The sequence below is a fragment of the Semicossyphus pulcher genome, unplaced genomic scaffold (assembly GCF_022749685.1).
Source record: "Semicossyphus pulcher isolate SPU_LCO1_2020_fin unplaced genomic scaffold, fSemPul1.0.p SCAF_8, whole genome shotgun sequence".
NCBI classification, from domain to species: domain Eukaryota; kingdom Metazoa; phylum Chordata; class Actinopteri; order Labriformes; family Labridae; genus Semicossyphus; species Semicossyphus pulcher.
In genome coordinates this window covers 3,723,773-3,748,118 of record NW_027211759.1, presented here as the reverse complement: position 1 = coordinate 3,748,118, position 24,346 = coordinate 3,723,773, and the positions used below count along the sequence as shown (strand labels likewise).

General features: G+C 44.5%; 1 protein-coding gene across 1 annotated transcript in view; it reads left to right on the top strand.

Moving 5' to 3' along the window:
• The window catches only part of LOC138612630 (chemokine-like protein TAFA-5), a 50,498-nt gene that overhangs the window by 4,153 nt on the left and 21,999 nt on the right, over window positions 1-24,346 (top strand). The window contains exon 2 of the mRNA XM_069685993.1: window positions 16,370-16,519. Coding sequence (XP_069542094.1) covers window positions 16,370-16,519 — 150 coding nt within the window. The remainder of the gene's footprint in view (window positions 1-16,369; window positions 16,520-24,346) is intronic.

The following is a 24,346-nucleotide window of genomic DNA, read 5'->3' as shown; positions in this document are numbered from 1 at the left end:
AGTGATGTAAAGCCATGACTCTGTTTGTACCTGCAGCGTTACAGTGCAGTGATGGCTGTTGTAATCCTCTGCAGTAATCCACAGCACTCCGTCTGTGTGTAACATACAGCCCAGTCTCTGTCCTGGAGCTCAGGAGAGTCCAGTTCAGTCTGTGAGTTAACAGAAAATGTAACGCAGTGTAAAAGTGTTCAGCGATCCGTGTGGAGGCTTTTAGCTTAAAGACGACAGGAATGAAATAAAATCAAAGAGCGTCTGTTTCCCTCCTCAGGAGCTGTAATGAGCCTGTGTGCAGCTCGTTATCACAGCGCTCTGTAGTGTTCACTTTAACCCTCAGTGAGGCTCTGCAGCACTAATAACCTCCTAATGTTTTAATGTAAAGTGAAGGCGACAGTTTGGAGAACAAACGCTGAGTTAAACGCACGCTGAGCCGAAGAGGCGCTATGAGTTCAGAGCACATCAGATGATCGTTACACTTTTATGTCCACTTTGAGGCGTCAGGTCGTTTCCTAAAAAGACATAAAGGAGGAGTAAACATTCCTCATGCAGCTGAATGTTAAATTATCAGGATTAAAGGGGAACTTCAACCATGTTTTCTCAATCTGACACATACACAGCAGCAGCAGTCCTCAAAACACACTTACATTAAAGGGGCAGAGCCCTCTGCCTGTGTTAGTTACAGGAGAAATGTAAGTCAAATATAAAGATGGCCGACGCGTCTCCACCTCCTCTTGAACAAAAATGAAGCCTAACTCCCCCGGGAGCGAGGCGCGGTCATCCTGCTCATCTGTATCCAGAGTGTGTGCAGTAGAGATCGGCTGGTGGAGCCGCAGTATCGACGTCCCGCCCCTTCCTCTACCCGACACACACCTTTACCTTGTGGCCTTGCCGTGTTGCAGCAGAGCAGCTTCTTGTGTCGGTCTGAAGCAGATATTCACGCTGATGGAAAGTTCAATGACTGTAGTGTTAGTGTTAGTTACGTCTCCTCTCGCCGTTCCTCCTCTACTCTGCTACTCGGGAACAGAACGCTGCAGGAGCTCCATTTGTCAGCAGAGCTGTCAATCATGAGGCCACACCCCCTTTTTACAGCATCAAAAAACTAATTAAAAGTAAACTTGTCAGAAAAATGAACACTTGGACATAAATCAGCATGATAAGAACTAACTATAATGACAGAAACCATGTTTGAGAAAAATGTATTTGACGTGTATTTTGATTTTATAGTTTGACTCATGTCCCATCTGTTAACATGGAGGAGGCGGGCTTTATGAGCTATACTGCAGCCAGTCAGCAGGGGGCGACAGAGAGGGTTTGGCTTCACTCTGAGGGAGCCGTCACGTCGGCCATATTTTATTTTTCACAGCCTGTCAGTTTTGCACCTGCAGGTTATAAATATGCAGCCTAAAAATAGACTTTCAAAATAAAAGTTTGTGAGAGTAAATAAACACATTTGGTCATATTTTCAAAATAAAGCTTATTGACAATCATTTAACATTTTATGACTCTTGGACGTGCTACAGTCGTTAACACGGGTTCATTTTGTGAGACGGTCACAGTTTGTGTCTGTTTAAGCACAAAAAACACTTAATAAAGTTCAGGCAGCAAAAATGTTGACCAGGTTCAGGAAGAAGATCACGGTTTGGCTTTAAATAAATAAATAAACTTATACTCGGAACATAATAATGTACTAGCTGCTGCAGAAAGATGGAAGATCACAGAAATCCAGCCGCTGCTCACTGACATGCAACAGAGCTCCAACGCTCCGCTGTGCAGGTTACAGTTTCCTGTGATGCTGCTCAGACTCTTACTCTGACGGGAGATTAGGTCTGTCTCTTCATGTTGCATCAAACAGGTGAAGTATCAGATCTGTCGTGAACTTTTGCGCTCTTAATTACACCGGATTAACGGTTCATCTTGTAAATGTTGCACACGGTGAGACGTGCGGGGACGTGTTCGGGGAAACAGTCGTTAAAACTCCGACAGGAAATCAAGTGAAGCTTTTAAAGAGCATAAAGAACAGTTTGAGGAGGTGGTGCCTCTCTTGTCGTCTTTTCTTCATTGATCATCTCAGTGTGAAAAGCTTTAATGAGCACAAACTGCTCCCTGAGTTTAATTCCCTCACGCTGTCTGTTTACTGAGTTTCTCTTTTCTTCTCTCCTCCCGCTCATAAAGCTCATTTAGATCCTGGAAACAAGCCTATTATGCAGCAGATTCACTGTCGTGCCCGCGGTGCAGAAAGCTTACCTAAGGAGCCTTCAGAGTCCAAATTAATTCTCAACGCTCCATTAAGTCGAACATATATTCATGGGAATTATGAACACACAGCGAAAAGAAAGAAAGAGCAAATCAGCAGCGGAGAGAAAAACAAACAAACAGAAATTAACGGAGCAAAAAGCTGCGGAGGGTGTAATTGGATTTGAATAAATTCTTCTGGAGGAGGAACATCAGCGAGTGATTCAGCACAGAGCACGACTCCTCGGTGCACAACAAAAAAATGTCCAAACCCCCTCTGATCGCTGAGACACAGGCGAGACAATAAAAGACTGCGTGACCGAACAATCAGAGCGTCAAAATAAAAGCCTCTGCAGTGACCAAGTCAGGAAGTACAGGAAACTCTGAGGTCAGGAACTTTATGTAAAAAAAACTGGAACCAAATTTTGTATTGGAGGGAACACACGCTGTGTCAAAGCTTATTTAACCTGTGTGTGTGGTACGTCTGCGTTGTGTTCTGGCAGTGAATGAAGGAAACAATACGTGGGCTCTGGTTCTTTACTTTCAGCCGCTGTGGCAACAGAGAGAAACACAGACATCGGTGAGCTGTGTGTGTTGTGGGTCTGCAACCATCATCTCCCTTTATAAAAGAGCAACAAGCACCATTATCGAGGGATGACGGAGCTAGCCAGGAAGCTAACTAGTGTTAGCTTTTTATCTTCAAGACCAAACTCATTAAAAACTTAAATTAGCGAACTCTGTCGGAGTCGGATATTACATAGAACAGAACACTGCAGTTTGGTTGCATCCAAATAACAACTATGTGAACATTTATCAGCGAAGTGTGACTTAACGGAAACCTACCTCCGGCCATGTTGAAGTCTTTGGCCCGTGCACGTAGTTGCGTCACCACGCCCACACACACACACACACACACACACACAGACTCCAAAATGCACAGACAGAAGGATAACGGAAGCGAAATAAGAAATATAATGAACAATAAATGTTTTGGTGAAACTCATAAGCTTTAGAAGCATTACCCATACACCTATACTCAGGTATTTAGAGCCCTTTAAACAGAGCTGTTCGGAAAGCAGCCGGCCCTGATGAAGTATGAAAAGTATTCTGTGTTTTAGTGTCTAGGCTATAGACTGTATAAAAAGATGGCCGACATGTCAGCTCCCTAAAAGTGAAGCCAAACCCTCTCTATCGCCGCCTGCTGACTGGCTGCAGTATAGCTCATAAAGCCCGCCTCCTCCATGTTAACAGATGGGACATGAGTCAAACTATAAAATCAAAATACACGTCAAATACATTTTTCTCAAACATGTCATTATAGTTAGTTCTTATCATGCTGATTTACGTCCAAGTGTTCATTTTTTCTGACAAGTTTACTTTTAATTAGTTATTTGATTCTGTCAAAATGATGATTGACAGCTCTGCTGACCAATACGGCTCCTGCAGCCGATCAGTTCTGGATTAGCAGAGTGGAGGACGAATGGCGAGAGGAGAATGATTCTGATGTCCAGCGGTGTAATCTGCTTTGCTTGTAGGGAGAGAACCTGAGCAAAGCCTTAATTGTTGGATGTTGGCCTTTGCCTTTATTTGACAGGAAAGTGGCTAGTGTTGGAAATGTGTGAGGAGAGGGGGGATGACGAGCCCGAGCCGCTGCGTCGAGTGCTCTTTCTGACCGCTGAGCTAAACCTGCGCCTCTTGTTGGTCCCCTTTCCACTGCATCACACACTCCCCGTGTACGTGAACGGTCATCTTGTTACGTGTTTTCAGGCCTGTTAGGACGGTGATTATTTCTTAAACGGTGCTAAACACTCAAGGAGATTGTTTAATGGAAACGCATTAGTGCTGACCTTTAAACTTTTCCTCCAGCAGGGACCTTCGTTTGTTCTCAGGACAAAAGAGCTCTGTGTTTCTCTGTAAGGTCACGTGTACAGCAGGGCCTGGAAAAAATCAGTTTCATCTTTTTGATCTCTAAAAAGACTTTTATTAACAGACTTTTCTGTAAATCCTCTTAAAGTATCCGTTACTCTGATGCTGTCATATTTAGGTCACAAAGAATGGTTCCTCTTTCATTCCTTAATGTCTGTTCCTGCAATATGTAACTTTGGTTTCACAGGTGTGACCTCTTCAAAGATCTGTGTAACCCCTCGATTCCACAGGATCTGTCTCCGCCACGCTCCGTGTGCGCCGCGACCTGCGGAGTCGATCACGCCCATTGAAGTCCATGTTCAGACCGGTACAGACTCCCGTTTTTTCCCGTTTATTTTAAGATCAACACACTGAAATCTCGAAAAAAGAACACTTTTAATTAAGTAGTGTACTCAGCCGTGGTAGAAGCACAAAAATCACAGAATGGTTTCCAAATAAGCAGATGATCAACCTCGGAGGTGCAAACTGAACTGTAGTTTGTGTTTTGCTCTGTTAGCATTGATGTTATCGCGTGATTTCTCAGTTCTCGCGTGTTAATGTAGTTCTCCTGCGGCCTTGTGATCTCGCAAATCCAGCCGCTTGGGCCAGCGCTCCGCTGCGCTGCGGACCAGACACGCTTCCTGTGGGCGAGGGCTCGCGCCGTTGACGGATCAGAAACGTGGCGCAGACGGATCCTGTGGGATCGAGGGGTTACACTTTCCAACTCGGCTCTCAGGCAGTAAACTCTGGTAGCAAAACGTCCACCTTTACCGCTTTTTGCTCTGTATTCTCAGCACGGACGTCACAGCTGAGGTGAAGAGACAAAAGAGGAGGTTGACGGGGAGGAAGAAAAGAAAAGTAACAGAGCGTAAGCCGAACAAGAGTAAATGTTTGACTAGCCTTTAGAACTGCAGGGAAATCACAAAAAGGTACAAATTCTTGCATAATTTCTATTTAAATAAAGAAATCTGAAAAAAACGCTCCACCTCTCCTCTATTTAAAAACCTTAAAAAGTCCAGGACAGACATTTCAAATCAGCGCTGACACTGACAGACCCCTTCAAAATAAGAGCCCGTGCAGCTTCTCAGGAGGCCTGAACCTGCACAGCTGACTGCGTTTGAGCTCCGACTGTTGAATTTCAATGAGCAGCTGCTGGATTTTATGATTTTCATCTTTCTGCAGCAGAACTGATTATCTGACACATCTGCATGAAAGAAGCCGCCAACCTGCTTCTGCTTCAGATCCACGGAGAAAACAGACTTGTATTTTCTGTGTCTGAGACCCATGAGCAGTTTTACACGCGTGTCTGTTTGATGACTCTTGTTTTAGAGCTTTTGTCTCAATCTCCTCTTGATAATAATGTTTGTCTCTCATTAACCTCCTTACAGAGTTAAGACTGAAGTTAAGACTGAAGCAGAGTTTAGTCGGCTCGTTCTCACACATCTCCATCATGAGGGGTCCTTATGATGAATACATGATTCCGTCTCTGCACTCTTAAATATTCTGTATTGTACGATCGTTTTTACACACGATGCTCTCATTCAGCTCCTCACTCTCATCCCTTCCTCTCGCCTTCGTTCCTCCCCGACGGAGACGTGAGAGAGAGATGATGAGATTAAGTTTTACTCCCTAATCAGGTCATCGCGTCGCTCACTCGAGCATCATGTTGAAGGGACGACGGTGACTCATGAAGCACATGAACGTCCCGACTGTCACATGATGTGTAAGCAACAGTTTGCACGCCTGATAACGGCTGCTCCGGTTTAAAGATCATCAGAGAGGAGAGAAAGTCACACAGGTCTCAAGTTAGTGCAAAGAGTCAAGTCTCTTTACGTCAAGTCAGTTATTCACGAGCCTCCTCAGTGCTTCGGTTTTGTAGTGACAGATGAAGTCGTGGTGGATCTGTTGAAGTTTAATCTCGCTGCAGGCTTTGCATCCCGCTGTTCTCCTCCTACGACCATCACCAACAACAAAATCCATGTCTTCAGATTTTATCCTCCACCAGAGCTTCTTGGAAGTTGGAAACTGGAAGTGGGAAGGGCAGGCTCAACTTGGAAGTTGGAAACTGGAAGTGGGAAGCGCAGGCTCAACTTGGAAGGTGGCAGGAGGAAGTAGCAGCTCAAAATGGCGGCTCGGGTTCAGAGCAGGGTAGGGGATGAAAACCACCTCAAATTGCTCCCTGCTTGAATAACTTTTTTGTGTAGGTCGTTGAGACATGGAAGTGAAATGTACCCCACGTGTTCGGGAGCGGGCCTTCCAACAGTAACCAGCTCGTCTAAGAATCTGGATGATGGCCGACCTTTATTGATTTCCAGGTCGCGGGCCCGAGGACGAGAGGAAGTCTATCTTTGATCTCTCTGTTTCGGTGCTACTTGCTGTCTGAAAGCTGCTCTCGGTAATCCTGTTAAACACACCCAACAGTCACAACCTTGACTCGTGTTAAAGTCCTCTGCTGCTTTTGTTTCCAAACAGCTTCACAGACTTCGTGTCCGGCCTCATGTTGGATTCTGGAATCGTCTCCGGCTGCAGAGACTCATTAGCCGTCATCAGGAGGATCAGCAAACAGCCTCGGCGTCACGTCCAAACCAATTTCAGCCTCATCACTATTCCTCTGCTCTCACTCTCAGGACAAACACGGCGACTCCGGCTTTCCTGTGATTGTTGTTCTTATTTTCAATTTGCCGGGAATTAAAAAAAAGACGGGTAATAAACGCTCATATCAAGCAGATGTCAGTTTACCTCGGTTCCTCTTGTTCATGAATAGATTACATGTCAGCTGTGATTGAAGGAGCTGAAGTCCAAACATCGTGCTGTAATTTCATTATTCTGCAGTAACGTGAGGCAGACGCTGTGAAAGGCTTCTGCTGCCGAATCACAAAGTCAAATAAACGTGTAAAAGTTTAACTGCAGAGATCAGAGGGAGGAAATGGATCCCTGCAGGCAGGAAGTCATCGCAGCACGTTTATGTACAAGATATAAAAAGTAAATTAGACATTATCTGTATGGTGGATTTTCTTTACGACCATAATAAAGAATGTCCTGCAGGTGGGCGTTTTTAGAGAGTAGACGAACATTACGATGGAGGGAAGAGTTATTTTCCTGTGAAACAAGAAAGCACACGAGAAGATGCAACGTTTCATTAATGGGACATGCAGACAGAGAGAGGAGAGGCAGGGGCAGTCTAAGCCTGCAGCATAACTATGAGCTGGTCCAAGCCTGAGCCCGTCCGAAGCGCTACCAAAAAGGAAGGTTTTAAGCCAACTCGAGGGTCAATGCCTCGCGGACCTGAACTAGTAGAAGAGGGGCTGATAACTGAGGGCCTGCGTCCACTAACGGCGATGGCAGCACCTATTTTGTCTTCAAAAGCAATGCAGTTCAGCGCTCAGTGTCCTCCGCGCTAAAACGCCCTCGGCATCAGCTGTTCTGTGTCGCTGTGCTCTTAGCGCTATCAGTTGGAAATAGTTTAACTTTTGGAACACCGCCGCGCTTGTCCGGCTCATCAAAATCAAGAAGCGGCAGGACTTCTGATATCAACTTTGTCAACAACAACGACGGCGGAGGAGAAGCTAATCCTTTCGTTTTTTCGAGGATACATTTCCAGGTGTAGATCTGCTGCTGACGCCAGGACACGACTCCTTTCATTGTTTTCTTTGTATAATTTCCTTGAATAAAAGCAAATATTCAGCATAGTGATTTAAAACAGACTTAACGGTCACTACAGAGGGGAGCAGAAATGCTGCCAGACAACTTTCGCAACCTAGCAACAGGGAGCGCCGGTGAGAAGCGCTCTGAAATTGAGATTGTGGGCTCTGCCGTTGAAAAAAAAGTGGAGACAGGTCGTCTTTGAGACTTTAGGTACCACAAGCAGGCCTGCATCCCGGGAGCACAGTGTTCTACAGGTGTAATATGGCACTATGAGCTCTTTAAGATGTGATGGTGCCTGACCAGTAACACCTACTCTAGATTTCACAGGAAGCAGAGAAGCTAAGACGGGAGAGATGTGATCTCTTTTGCTGTCAGGACACTTGAAGCAGCATTTTGGACTGGCACTGACAGCTTGCTGAATGCGCCTGATAGAACAGAGTTGCAGTAATCCAGCTAAGAAGTAACAAGTTTCTCTGCTTCGTTTTCAGACAGGATGTGTCTGATTTTTTCCGATGATGCGTGGGTAAAAAACAGCTGACCTTAAAGGTTGATTCATGTGGGAGTTAAAGAACTAAACAAGCAACAGAGCCGTAAAGAGTCTATTCTCAATCTGAGGAGCCTTGATAACATTTCAGCTGCTTCTCACAGTCTTCATTTGGGGACTATGTTTGAAATCAAGGGATCAACAAATGGAGGCTGAAGAAAAAACATGAAGATGTAGGAGATATTCTTGTTTGTCTGCATTTTGCACCAGAAAACAAAGAAGGGAAAATGCAGAGTAAGTCATGGCTGAGTAGATGGAGTTAGCATGACTACTATAGATGTCGTTTTGTGGTGCAAGCTGGAAACAGGGCGGAAAAAAAGACTCCATCGTGGGCGTCAAAATTATGCCAGACTCATGCCACCTGTTCTGACCTAACGATCTTTACATATGTCCGTATGGTTATTTTCTTTGTAGGAGGTGTTTACTGTGTGCGTACTCCACCTGATGAGCTGCTAATCTGGAGTCAGAGCAGCTCCTTTTTTAGGATGTTACAGGGTCACAGCATCCACTCCTGTCACGACAGAGGAGGGATTGTGTTTGTTTTTTCATCAGGGGAGAATAAGACGACCTTCAGCTAAAAGCTCCGAGCAGAAAGAAGGAAGCTGCAGAGTCGGTCTGAAAACCTGTTTCGTGCTCGTATTATAAAAAGGGTTTGAAGCAATTAAACAGATTTAAAGTACAGATAAATCTCCTCTAAAACTAAACTGGACGCAGCTTTTTAAATCATTAAAGACGTCCAACAATTACAAAAAGTTCCCTTTAATCGTGTTTACAGCGAGCGCTCTGTTGTCCTCTCGCAGCATCATCTGCTCAGTCTGTCAGAGATGAGAAACAATAACTTTCTCATCATTGTGAGCCACAACAGATGGAGAGCTAAAGAGGGCCGATGATGAGCTGCGCCTAACGAGGAAACAGAAACCTGCCACTGCCGCTCTCTCCGGTTATCATGGGATGTCTGTTAGCGAGCAGCGTCTCTGACGTCATCTACAAACAGACTGACTCCCAATTACCGCAGAAAGCTCCGGGGCTTCTCGATCCCAAACGCTCCGAGGGTTCAAGATCACTGGAACAGAAAAGTCGACCTGTGATGTTTAAAAAATGCACCGCAGCTGTTCAGCTGAAGCTCCTGCTGATAGATTGATTTAAGTTTCAACTCTTCCTGAAAACTCACGAGTGCAATCGCGCTGCAACGGCCCGATCGGTTTCCATCAGAAGAAACAGCCTGCAAATTCAGAAACACATGCAAAAGTCCAAAACAAATACGATTACAGAAACGTGCTGCAAAGGGACGAAACAAATACATTAACATCAAACACGCTGCAAATCCAGAAAACACATGCAAATCCAGTCAAAACAACCTGTAGGGGGCGCTAAGTGTAACAGGTTTATTATTGACAGGAGAAACAGCGAGATGTGTCCCCATGCATAAGAGACCCTAAATATTTGTTAACATTGTCCGGGTGGGCTGCACATGTGAACGCAAACAGCCGACGTTCTGCAGACTTTTCCTGCAGCCTCCTGGTTAAATGTCTGCAAGAAGTCGGGGTGAGCCGGTGTGTGAACGCAGCAGGAACATTCACCGCGACAAGTGGGCGAAGCGATGACATTTATATCATGTGACCGGTGTGAAACCAGAAGAGCGACGCACAACAGGATGATGAGAAACATCCGAGGTTGAAGAAGAAGGATCGTTAACAAGACGAAAGCAAAGATTCAAGAGGTTCAGGCTTCAGGCTGACGCTGACATCGTTCGCCGGACTGCGTGTACTTCCTGCCTCATGAGACCTGCCCTCCCTTCGACGGGGAAAATCTCCCGTTGTGAGGGACATGCGTGAAAGGGCAACTCTGGAAAATGTCAGGGGCAGAGTGCATGTCTTATTTAGATTTTTAACAGAGAACATCACCGTCCCTGAGCCGCGACCTTTAGCTTTGGGTTATCCAGACATACAGTGTGATCAACAGACATTTTCAGTGAACATTTGGCAGATAACAAAAACGGTTCTCCTTGATGCAAAAGGAGGTCCGGCCTCGTCTGAGTCTCCGAGTTTAATGTAGATTTTTCCTCCTCAGAGTCTCCCTCACTCCTCTGTGGTTTCATGTGAGAGCTTCCCTCCTCTGACCTTTGACCTTTGCATCAGATACGACCACACACAGAGGAATGAAGGTTAAAGCGTCCTCTCCTCTGTGTGTCATATCATTAGCTGTCAGACTGTGACCTTTGACCCCTTTAACATGAAGCTACATAGACTGCTGCTCCTACAGAGCTCACAGAGGTCTGAGTCTGGGTTCAGACAGAGAGGAGGAGGAGGAGGTGATAACTCTCATCACAGCGGCTCTCAGACAGAGAGTTTATTAGCTTCCATGTAGCCTGGAGGCTAACAGGATGGGGAGAACACATCAGACAGAAAGCAGCAGTCGGGCTAATGCAGCCTGTCAGATGTAATTATGAGCTTCATTAAAACTGCAGAGTCTCAACACGCAGATCTGAGCACTGTTAGTGTTTGAAGACCAAACTTCAATCTGAGTCTGACTTAAGTCCACGTCCATTGGAAGTATTTGTGTCCATAAAGACGTGTTTTATACGATGCTTTTATTCATTGTTGTGATGATGTCATTTCCTGCAGAAGTGGAGCCGCCTGTGTGTTGTGTGGAGACAGACATTAATCCTCCTGAACGATAACTCGCGTGACGGACAGCAGCGGCGTCTCTGAGCCGATAGAAACAACAGCGCCGTGCCTTCATTCGTGTTTCACAAAGACGCTGCTGACAGCGAACGCTGCTCGCCACATCAAAACCTCTCCGCTCCTGAGCGCTGCTGCTGCTGCGTCGTGTTTCCCGCTGACAGCTGAAGCTCCTCACCCCGACTGTCTGGACTTCAAACAGCTGCAGACGTGACAGAATAGATTTTTATTAAACAGTTGAAGGAGGGCAGCGTGCAGAAAAAGGTAAAATAACAACATAAACTCACAGATATATGTGTCTTCACTAAAAACAGAAAGATAGTTTTATAGTTTTATGTATTTGCTTTTGGTCTTTCACAGCTTTTAAACAAACAATATATATTGTTTATAAATGTCTCAGAGCGGCTGCTGAGTTCTCTGAGTAGTTTGTGCTACTCGTTAAGACTCGTCTTAAATGAGTTGCTGCTGAACACCGACCTCCATCTTTCTCCATAACTCTGAGCTCCTGGTTCTTGTAGGTCCGGTCTTTTCTTAAGAGGGGGAGCAACAGAAGTTTTCACTTATCCAGTGAAACATCAACATCTGTCAGATTCTGTTGTTTGCTTGGAGGTTTTAGGTCGGCCTCGGGGACAACGGAGCTCCTGAAAGCATCCAAGGGTCCTCGAGACGTCCTGGTGGGGGTTTTAAAGTTCCTTGAGAAGATTAAAGATGTCCCTGAAGTTGTTTTAGAGGTCACTGAGGAAGTATTAAAGGTCTTCGAGGACGTTTCAGAGGAGTGTAATGTGCCTGTTATCGGCAGTTTAAAGAGGTCCTTCACCCACAGGGCTGACCATAACTCCACCCACTGCATGATTTGGAAAAATGCTCAAAGTGGGCAAGCGGCTGAGAGGGGGCTGAGAGGGGGCTGAGAGGGGGCCGAGAGGGGGCCGAGAGGGGGTGGGTGTGTCCGGCAGCTCAGTGCGTCCCCTCCTCCAGTGTTGCCAACTTAACGACTTTCTCGCTAGATTCAGCGACTTTTCAGACCCTTTCTTTCTAAAAAGTGACAGACCAGTGAAATATATTACATTGTAATTCATTCCCATGTTTGCTGCTCAGAGTAATCGCAGTTCACGGCTCCTCTGCCCACAGCTACGAGTTGCTCTCTCTCCTCTTGTCCCGTGTGCAGCAGCACTGAGCATGTAGAGAAACCCGGCGTTCACAGCAGCCTGCAGACTGAGCCGAGATGCCTGGGGATTACTCCAACATACTTTGACCTACAGATCTGAAACTTCACCCACGTTCAGTCTGAACATCCAACATTGTAACATTATATATGTGTTTTAAAATGTGAAACAGCATATTACCCCCTCTTTAAAACCTTACAGCTTAATAATTCTTATGTCATGTTACTGTAGCTTTTAACGATAATGTTTAACCACAAAGTTGAGCTCAAGTTCGCGCAGCTGAGCCAGAAACCCCCGACGCCCTGCTAAAGACCACCGGAGAGATGCAGATTTTTATTCAGTGTTCAAACCAGATTTAATTTGTTTTGGGGAGATAAGGAGACCTTTACAGATTATTTGATTCCCTTTAAAACCTTATGAATGACGCACTCCTGACGCCTGGGAGCGAATGAGACTGATTTCTAACATGAAGCTGCTTTAATGAATGTTTTACTGCTTTTAATAAGTGAGAGTTTGATTGTTTTCAAGAAGAAGAAGAAGAGAACTCTGATTCTGCCCTGGAGCAAGGCACAGTATCCCCAACTGCTCGGGCACATGTCCATGTGCAGCCCCCGCGCTCTGACACCTCTGCAATAATACATGTCCACAGGGCCCTGTTTGTGCATGTGGGTGTGTGTAGCATGTTGTAATTACACAGTGAAAACATTGTTTTTTTCCCCCTCAGGTATTAATAAAGTACATCTGCTTCCACCAGTCCCTTCATAATGAACTCTGATTGGTCCTTCTGAGTCTCTGTGTACACTGATGCAGCTGAATCAAACAAAATGCAAAGGTCTGCATTGTTGACTTTGAGGTGCCAGCCGGAGTCTTATTCACCCAAACTCAGTATGAACCACGGAAAATAACTGAAGTGAATCTTACGCCGGGGACACACCGGACGAGGAAGCGCTGCACAACAAAAATCGTGCGCGAGCCGGAGCACTACTGTTCACACCAGACGCGCATTTCTCCGCGCCGGTCAACAAGCGCCTCTGCTCCTGTGTGCGTGCGTGTATCTTCATCTCTCTCGCGCTCTGTTAGATACTGACAAATATATAAAAGCACACAAATGTAACATCGCATTTGTCAATCGCGGTGTTTTATTTTGAAAATTGTTTTAATTTTGAAAATTGACCGGATTCTCTCGTTGTTTCACGAGTGACTTCCTGCCAGGATTGACACGATCGCTCGCGGCTCGCACAAAAAATAGACCAGGCGCCGAAACGATCGTGGCAGGGCAGCGGAGGTCTGGGGTGAACGACACAATCGGTTAACATGGGCGCCGGAAGGAAACTGGCTCCGCTTCGCAGCTATTCGCGGCGCTTCCACGTCCGGTGTGTCCCCGGCGTTAGGCCATGTCCACACGTACAGGAGTATTTTTCAGAACGCAGCTTCCTCTTCTTTGCATGACCGAGTTATATCGCCGCCTGTTGGTGTGGCGTTCTCATTACAGCGTTTCTGTTGTGTTCGTTTGTTTCGTTTGGACGGGGATTTTTTATAACCGTGCTTGTGTGGACGGGATTTTTTTTTGGAAACGAAGGAGGCAAAAACTCTGTTTTCAATAATACTCGTGTACGTGTGGACATGGCCGAAATTATTGAGTCAGAATGAAACAGAAGAAATATACTTTACCTCCATCTGTCAGCTGTGAGAATAAACCGTGTCCCTCTAAACATCTGCACTTTCTCTGTTGTGATAAAAAAGATGCTTCCTCATTAATATAAAAGCAATATTTTTACTCGCTTCGTCGTGGAGATAATAGGAAACCGCTTGATCCGGGTGCTAGTTGGGGTTTATCACTAGATTCAAGTCAGTGTGTCGGCCAGAACACCACTTAAGGCCAAAGCTCAAGAGTGTGTATTGAAGAGGCGAGCGATGGTTGATGTTGCTTTATTTCCTCCGTAGTAGTGACAGGCTTACAGGTAATCCAGTTGCAATACAAGATAACGTGTGTATGTGTGTGTGTGTGTGTGTGTGTGTGTGTGTGTGTGTGTGTGTGTGTGTGTGTGTGCGCGTGTGCGTGTGTGGTCTTCTTATGCATTTACGCACACATCACTGAATACAGCGAGCCTGTGGGTACGCTCCCAATCGTGTGATCTTAACGATATACACCAATAACCAACAGTGCATCAAAACAAAAGACCCCACATAATTAAAGGCACTTAATGATAATTATCAACACACTTGTCACTTTGCAGCCTTTTCTACACGCTTGTTGCTGAGAAAACAGTCCGGTATTTAAAAATGAATCCAGCAGAAGCATGACTCAGTAACACAAGAGGGCGACCAGAGGCTCTCTCCTACAGGTGGGATCTTATATAGTCGCAGAGCTCCTCATTATTAATGACTCCCTGTGTGATACAGGTGAACTCCTATCTGAACATCTGATCCACAGACCTTTGCATGCACCGCTGCTATTAATAATGAGTGCTGGGGCTATTTTTACTTCTGGATGTATAATCCAGCTACAGAGGAGAGAAGTTCACTATTAGCGCTCTTAAACACAGGTACCACATGCAGGTGACACTGGGAGGTAACCTTGTATAGAAATAGACCGAGAACTGTTAGCGAAACATCCGCTCGTCTGTTCCGCTGTTTGGGTGTTGCACAACAGCGCCGTGTAGGTTTTGACCTCTCAGCGGTTTCACACTAAGCGGCTGCTTTTGCATCACTCCGAGAAGCAGCCGGTTTGACCTGCACTTTTAACAAGCACAAACTCAAAAGCTCCGCATCTATTTTTGACTCTCTAAACTGAGGCTCCTGCAAACTGCAGAACAGGGAGGTCAGGCATGTTTTCAGACTCTGTGCAGGGTTGTTGAGCGGAGGTTAAAGAGCCTCTGCCGTCTCTCCTGATGCTTTCTCTGTTTAATAGATCTTCATCATTTTCTCCTTCTATCAGATATCAGATTTCTTTTAGTCGGGATGGTTGAAATTAGGAGAAATGATCCAGAATGATCAGAACCAACAACTCGTTACAGGGACCGTATTTTCACCGAATCAGTGGGACAACTTTATCCAGTTCTTTGAACCAGTTTGAGCTCCTTCCTGGCTCTATTGTCAGACGATCGGGTGGATCGGTTTCCACATTATTAGGTCACAATATGTTATTCAGACACACATTTGATGGAGACACAAAATCCCCTGCTTTCAGTCGTCATGCCAAGCTTGGCTGAACACATCTGCGACCTATTTCACAGAAAAGTTAGCGCTTCCTTTATCCTCCCTCCAATTGTTTGGAACCAGCAGGCTCACGACTCTCCGGCTAATCTCTGTAAACAGATACACGCGCAGACTCTGTAGGTATTTAGAAGCATTCTGGTTTCTGTTTCAGTAATAGTGACCTGTCGCCTCACAGGTTCCTGGTTCGAATCCCGGTTCAGACGTAGCGGGCCTTTCTGTGTGGAGTCTGCATGTTCTCCCCGTGCATGCATGGGTTCCCTTCGGGTACTCCGGCTTCCTCCCACAGTCCAAAGACATGCTCGTTAGGTTCGTTGGTGACTTTAAAGTTGCACATAGGTGTGAAGGTGAGCGTGACAGGTTGTCTGTCTCTGTGTGTCAGCCCTGTGATTGGCTGCCGATCAGTCCAGGTGTAAGACATGCCCAATGACAACAGGATAAGCGGTATAGATGACAGATGGATGTTTGAGTTGCCTTACATTCAGGAACATCAGGTCAATTTTGAGAGCAAAAGAGGTGAAACACTTTGCCATTATCTGACAACAATTAAGCTTTAAATCAGAGTCTATAAACAGATATCTACACATCTACCAGCAGACAGAAGAGGAAGTCTTGGCCTGGATATCTGGCCATCAGTTATCCATGGACCTCTGCTGGCAAGAGAAGCCCTGAAATATTGTCCTTCATCCAAAGAGACTTAAACGTTGTTGGACGAGTTGTACTGCTCTCTAGCTAACAGCTGATAGCTCGTTAGCACCAGTAGTCAGTTGGAGTTAAAGCGTCAGGACGCTCATTCTGCATCGCTTGGTGAACCAGCCCGATTAAAAGCTCTGCTCTATTTGTGCCTCTTCAGTTGGAACCATTGGAACGTTGCTTAACAGAAAAAAATCTAAAAAGATCTAAAACAAAAAGTACAGTGATTTACAAAATGACTGTAAAACTTGACAACAGGTGAAACTAATGTAAAATTTCTGCTCTCTCCTCAGGTCAGCTGGCGGCGGGGACCTGTGAGATCGTCACTCTGGACCGGGACAGCAGCCAGCCAAGGAGGACCATCGCCCGACAGACGGCCCGCTGCGCCTGCAGGAAGGGACAGATCGCCGGGACGACACGAGCCAGACCGGCCTGCGTAGACGGTAAGACACTCATCATCCTCCAAGTCATTAACATCTGATATTTGTCCAAGGACGTGTTTTATGAGCGGACTTTCCGAATTGTTATAAATCACTGTTGAGAAGAGCTGACATGTTTTGATCTGAAGAAGTGATGGTTCAGACGGGTACCAAAATGTTTTGATTTAGTTTGTGTCGTGTCCGCTAAATGAAAACCCAACCTGAAAGATTTAGGGCGTCAGGTCGGGACAAGAATGGGCGAATGGTGCAACAATCAATTGCTTTATCCTGCATGGTGCGTCTTACCATTCCTGCGCCTTTAATTCCTTGTGACCTAGGTGGAGCTGTGATGCAGAAGAAAGGTTTGTCCGGTCTTTTTGATGTTTCCTTGAGGGAATATGACATGTTCTAAATGTTCTTGTTCATAAAAGTTGGCCTGTAGCAACTACCAGAAAGATGGCAAGCCGCGACTGATTGACACAAACAGTCATGTCTCCAGGCCGAGTCACAGCAGGAATGTATGACTCTGTAATTGCCAAATGACACCGTGACCTTCATAACAAACATCTTCTAACATCATTGAAGTGACGGGGAACTTTGTTGTCATGGTGACTATGATCATTTTATGGTTGAGTGCTGACTGTAGGTCCGACACAGGAAACAGATGTCTCGTTTCAAAGTCTGATGGTTTCTTGATCCAGCTGTCATCCCGACCTTCTCCTGATGCAAACTTTGTGGCTCTGTCGTCCATTATGTGCACCTGTTAAAAAAACACGATGGTGTCTTCCTTAATGGAGGACAGCTCTTTCCGCCGGATAGTCTCGCTACTGCTGATTGCTAGAGAGTCCAAAATTCAAGACATCCAACTCTATATATCATAAAGTAAAATAAGAATATTTTCCTCTTGGAAAATGGCCTCCATACTGCTTCCAACATATTCCTGTAAATTCTTTATTCCAGCTTTTCAATTATTTAAGGGCTCTCTGTTCTAGCTGGTTGTCTTGTTCTTGACAATAATCACAAAGACCAGATGGATGGCTGAGGTTTATTTTGAGATTAAATTACAAATTAATGAGAGATATTTTAACACTGTTCTTATATTTGAACAAAGATGTCCGCTGTCGGTATGCAGAGGCTTAAACGCGCAGTTTATGAAGGAGACAAACACGGAGATACCTGCAGCTTCCCTCTGAATCCTCCACATCTCCTCGTCTGGACTGCCAGGTTCACAAAGTCAGAGCCCAGATGGGAACAGCCCAGAGTTGCATCGCATTTCATCACCGGCTGTCTCCTCCTTTCTCTTTCTCTTTTTGTTTCTGCCATCTGGAGACGATGACAACAGCTGGAGGGACTCGGTCTGCTCTGCGGGGATTTACAGGCTCTGCTGGTGATTTTCAGAGGCTGTGAACAGTTGTTTAGCTCAGTTAAAGAACCTCTGCAGTCGCTCCTGCCGCTCTCTCAGCTGCAGTTCAACAGAAATTCAAATATTTCCTCTTCTCCAGATATGAGCTTTTTCTTACATCATCATTGATTTTCTACAGTCAGGGCGATAACAATTTGCACAAGCTATCCAAAATGACCATATTTACAAATACATAACTGAGACTGTGCTTTCACCCACTCACTCCACCTGTACTGTCACACTACAGGATGGATTGCTGTCTAGTTTATTAGGTTACTTGTAAATTTAGTTGCTTTTGCTTCATGTTCTTCTTTTTGATTGAGCTCGGCAAGCAGTTCCCTCTGCGTCAAGTCTATCCTAAGTTAGGTTCAACTCATCCGCAACCTACTCCACAAGTGTTCTTTAACTACGACCATCAGGTACTTGTAACCAGCAAGCTAACATGTCGTTGCCTACTTTGTTAGCCTTTGTAATAATGACAGCTCATAAACTATAATGTAGTGTGTTTGTTTTTTAAACACCTTTGAACTGTCAAAAATTACTTTGTTTGCGAAAGGTTCCCAAAGATCATCATTAGCTTGCTAGCTACTAGCTACTTTTACCCGGCTATAGTCTGGCAGTTTTCCCTTGCTGTTTCTTTCCATGATTACCCCAAAAGTTCAGTTTACTAGCAAGAAAACATGTTAGCTAGGTAACATTTGCTCTCTGGCTAAGACTTGTTAGCTTATTAGCAACCACAGTCTGATGTTTGAGGTTGTAAAATCTGTAAAATTAGCTCTGTCACATGTGGGTCTTACATAACGTTTGTGCTAGCTTGGTAATGTTAGCATAGTTTGTCCCTAATTTTGATATCTGTACTAGTTTAGCTTTAGTAAGGCTACACATTTTTTCCTGCTGCTATTGGCCTAAAATCAGACAATTCCCTGCAAACCTACCGGCTTTTGAAGTGTTGTCAGAGCTCAATCAATCAATCAATCAATCAAATTTTATTTGTATAGCGCCAAATCATAACCAGGGTTATTTCGAGACACTTTACAGAAAGAGCAGGTCTAGACCGACTCTTTGTTAAGTTATTTAAAGAGAGGCCCAACATCAATCCACCATGAGTAGCACTTAGCAATTCGGCACATTGGCAGAAAAACTTCCTTTTAACAGGCAGAAACCTCGAGCAGAACCAGACTCATGTTGAACAGCCATCTGCCTCGACTGGATGGGCCGAAAATGGGATAGAAGGAGATGCAGGATAGAGACAGGCAAAGAGAGCAACAACAACATATGTTCTTGTTACCACAACAACATATGTCCTTGTTACATGAACAACAACAGACACATACTTATGGTTACAATGCCAATAATAGTGGTAGACTAGGGTGAAGATTGGCTAAATAAATAAATAAATAAATAAATTAGCGAGAGAAGCAGAGTAATGATAAAGGCTGAGGTAATCGTAATTGTAACAGTTGAAGTCAACAGGTCTACTATTAGCATTAGCAGCAACAATAATGATACTATGGGGAAGGCTGATGTTAGTAGGTGTTGCAGTCGAGCAGGTCCACAGCAGCAGGTGGTCTGCAGCAACGATCCTCAGGAACCTTCAAGACAAGGGAGCACAAGAACTCCCGGGAAGATATGTGGTTAGTAATGTTAATGGGACCAGAAAATACAGAGTTAATGAGCTGCATTAATATGACAGATAGAGATAGAGAGAGACAGAGAGTCAGAGAGAGAGGAAGGGAGAGAGAGAGAGAGAGAGTCAGAGAGTCAGAGAGAGAGAGAGAGAGAGAGAGAGAGAGAAGCTTGGTGTGTCAGATCCCCCCGGCAGTCTAAACCTATAGCAGCATAACTATGGGCTAGTCCAAGCCTGAGCCAGCCCTAACTATAAGCTTTATCAAAGAGGAAAGTTTTAAGTCTACTCTTAAAAGAAGAGAGGGTGTCTGCCTAGAGCTAAGCTAACAGTTCTTCCCCATGCGTCCAGTCTTTGTGCTGAGCTAGCCTAGCTGCACTGGATACACAGAGATTAATAGCCTACTCATCTGACTCAAACAAGACAGATTAAATGCCTTACCTGTTACAAAAGGATATTGTTTACATTAATTCATTGTTTGTGTTGTTGGAGGTTTTAATTTGAGTGTTTGGGGCAGAACAGGTTAAAGTTTGTGCCGTCAGTGATCGGGGCTGTTTGAACGCGCTCTGCTGCTCTGGGAGGATATTTTCAGCAGCAGACTCGATGTGAGAGCGCCGCTGAGCGCTGCGACCTGTTTTCTGAGCTCAGAGATTCATCAGTGACTTCCTGTTTCTCCGCTCTGAATGTATCAGAAAAACCTTAAACTCTTAGCGACATCTGCATCGCTGCTGTTTCTTAGATATCCTGTGAGATGTCGGATAACGAACTCTGCTGCTTGTTTACATATCATTAAAATAAAAGTTGTATTTGTTTAAAAAGAGCAAACTAAACGGAGCACTACCTTTCATTTAAAACAACCCTTCTGTATGTGGACACCCGTATATTCCAGCCATATGAGATAGCTGACACGCTTGGCATCAAAAGAGACACAGAGCTGTCTGATTGGACGTGTTGATGTTGTGCAAACTTTAACCTTCCTTTGATCCTCTCTGACTGACGCAGAGCTGCATGTTGGTGTTTATGCCACTTTGTGTTTTCTGTTGCAATCTCAGGTAACAAAAGCTCTGAAGTCTCTTCGGTGATTCACAGAGAAAACAGAGGTGTAGTCCAGAATAAATCTGAATTTATTCAACACAGGGGACACTGTTTCTGTGGAAAACAACATGAAGAGTCAAAAAACAGAAACAAAACAAAACATCTTTGGTGCTCTAAATACATTTCCTCGCAGCTTTTTACACGAGAGGATTTGTTGCTTTTCTTGGTCATTTATGAAAGTAAATGAGTCTCAGTTTTGGACTGCGGGTGGGATAAAAGAAGCATATTGAAGGCGTTACAGCACTGTGGGGGAATTTTTACGGGGTGGGCGGGGTTGATTGTCACAAGTGCTAATTACAGCCAAACGATAGGATGCTGTTTTATCATGTCCACATCAAACATTTGGCCTGATGCCATGCTCACTCAGAACACTGAGGTGAGAGTCAGAGTAATTTCCATGTAGATGTTTTTTTTCAGATTTAAGTGATAATCTCAGATCTCACTTTAGTTCTCTTTGGCAGCAGCTGAGCAACGGTAATTACGGGAGCACTGTTCCCAGATATCCAGACAGTGCTGCATGTGTGACGTCCACGGTTGGCTCCGGTTGTAACTCTTGATTTTCCTGGCTGACGGTCGCTTTCCTTTTCAGACTGTTTGCTTCATCTGAGCGTCGAGTTTGTTTCTTTTTCTTTGGATTTTCACTTCTTGTTGAAGTTGTATCTGTAGTCATCCATCTTTTCTTTGTTTGTTCAGCCATAGTAGATTACTGTTTTGTAACCCTGTTACCTGGTCTTTTTTTTCTTTTTAACAAATCAGTTCAGAAAGTCTGCAAACCTAACATCTACATCATCCATATGTTCTCTAACGTTCTTTAAAACGCACACACACACTTGCTCTCTCTCTCTCTATCTCTCTTTCACACACACACACACACACACACACACACACACACAGACACCTACCAACACAAAATAAATAGTCTGATAAATAAATGAATCATTGTTTTTACAACCCTTACTTTTTTGAAACACTAAATGCTTCATTAAACTTAGTTAAAGAGGATAATTCAAACAAAGCAAAGGGCACTGAGGAGAACTATAGAGATTGTATTGATTTTAAAACTATTTGGTGTCCACTAAAACCCCATTGATAAATATAGGGATGGGCGACATGAGTGTCTTTGATGTTTAATTTGCTGTTAAAATAATTTACAAGCATGAAAGGGAAACCCGTTTCAGCACCTCAAGCTTCTGTCTAATTTAACCCCGGTCTCCCCTAACCGGTAATGAAAATAACTGTCAGTTGCAGCCCTAATCAAAACATGTTCCAGCCGTGCAATGAGCCAGTCACAAGATGGAATACGTTTAGAAATTGCATTTAATTTGAAACAATATAACTGGTTCAAAACATTGTCATTAACTCATTGCCCCTCCCTTTATTTCCTTTTTTCAGTTTTATTTAAGTAACACTTTTTAGAATGTTAACATCTGTATCTCTCTGTAAATTATCTGTATGAATCTTTCATGTTCTGCCTTGATTTTGTCATCTTAAATGAGTTTCAGAAACATTTTAATTGTGCAGTCAGTGATCACAAAGTCTTGCATAAATCTCGGACCGCAGCAGCTGCTCCGTTTGGATCTCTGTGACCTTTCGGCTGCTGGTGAGGGCTGCGCGTTGGTATTTATGTCAGTTTGTATCTTTGGAAGCCGCTCGCTCTGCTTTCTGTTGTTCTGCTGCTGCTCAGAGGGAGGATCAGACCGCCGTCACTTCTCATCTGTCTCCGCACGTCTCAGAGCTCCGGCTGGAATACCTCAGCTGACTCTAAATGTGAGTGCTGGTTATTGTGAGGAGGTGATTTCAGCGGGAGGCGACACAGGGAGGAATTATCACCTGCAGATAATGTGTTTACTGAATCCTGGTTTGTCTTGAAAAGCGTTTCAAAATCTGATTTAAAAAATGTCAATAATCGACTCTGAAGCAGCTGCTCTTTACATAAATCATTACACAATAATCTGAGCTGTCAGCTGACTCCCTGATGTTATTATTTAGAATATTCCTGCTGTTTTCTTCCAGACGTTAATCCTGTCAGATGGACAGAGATGAATAAAGAAGGCCACGATGGTCGGAGGCTCTGTGGGGAAACAAACAAACGAGAGACGAGACCTTTTTGTTTCTCGTCAGGTGGAGACGAACTGAAAAGGGCAGAGAGGCGGTGCGTTCAGGGACCGCAGGCTCAGAGGCTTTCGGAAAGATTCCTGGAGTCTGAGCGACGTTAAAAACCTGCTCTGACTTTAGAACCGGAGACGGGAGAGAGAGGGAAGGAAAGAAATGAAACTTCCGTCAGCAGATGTTTGTCTTGTAATCGTGAGAGATTTAGCTCACTATTTTGAGACAAGTATCTTGTATTTAATGTCCTGTGAAAGCTATATGGCACTAACACAATCTGTGCCTTTATTAGGACATTTGAAGCCATAATTAAGAGGAAACATCTCCGTTAAATTCAGCGTGCTTCTGCAGAAAAAAACAGGCATATGACCCTCAGGAAAGTAAATGTAAAGAAGGACAATAAGAAAAAATCAAATTAAAAGATGATTAAAACAAGGAGAGAAAAACAAGAGTAAGCTAAAAATGTTCTTTAAAAGAGGATTATTGGATTCTGTGTCCGCTTCCTGTAAACACTGAAACAGTGTTTATTATTTATTTTTTTTGTTCTTTGCCTCGTTTCCTTTCCGCTCCTTCCTCTCAGCTCGCGCCGTCCTTGGGGAACGAGGCAGCGTCCCTCCTTCTGGACGCCGTCTTTGATGAATGAAGTGATTACAAAATGGCCTCCTCTCTTTTCGGATAAATGAACTGCGCTGAGCGGTGGCGGTGGATGGATCTGCGTTGTGGTCGTTCATTAATCAGTGCGGCGGTGAAGCGCTTGCAGGTGTTCAGGTGTTCGCTGATACCTGAGATTAATCCACTGCGTCTCTGCTGCACATTGTTTGTTAATGTAAGAGTCTGTTTTCTGTTTCTGACCATTTTCTATATTTAACACCTGAAAACGCACCATTTCTCCCAGAAACACCAGGTACATCATCCTGACCACCTGATTAGTGATTCTAGTGTTCTTATTGGTCAGAAAGTAAGAAACCTGCAGGTATGTCTTCATTCTAATGACAAGATTTAATCCCAGTGCAGTTTAAAGTTTCTGCTCAGCTGTGAACCTGTATCTGATATCAGGCGAACTTAAAACTTGGGCGACGTTTGGTCCCCATTGAAGAATGATTCCCATCAGAGAATTAAAACCACAATGTCATCAGTGTATTCTCTGTTGGGTAGGTAAGAGGAAGAAACAAGAGTATGCTGTAATGCTATGCTAGCAGCTATGCTAGGCACATTTGGTGCTTTAAACTTAATGCTTACATCAGCATGGTAACACGCTTACGAGGGAATGTAGTTTACCAGGTTTCCCCTTTTAGTTTAGCATGTTAGCATGCTAGCATTTGCTCATTAACACTAAGGCCGGAGGAATTCTTGCTTTTTAACCTTGTGAACGCAACCGTCTGCGCCATGAACGTAATTGTTCACATACTTGTCTGTGCACTACGCGTGTTACTGGAGGATACCTCTAGAGGGCGCACCAGAGAGCTCAGGCTGGATGCAGCTACTGTATGTGCGGGAAGTAACCAAAGACATGGAGACACTCGAGGACGTTACTGTGATGTTCATTCTGAGATCACAGCAGAAACAGCTTCTGTGACCATCCCCACTCCGTCTCTCCAACATGTTCCTCCCTGCACAGACGTAA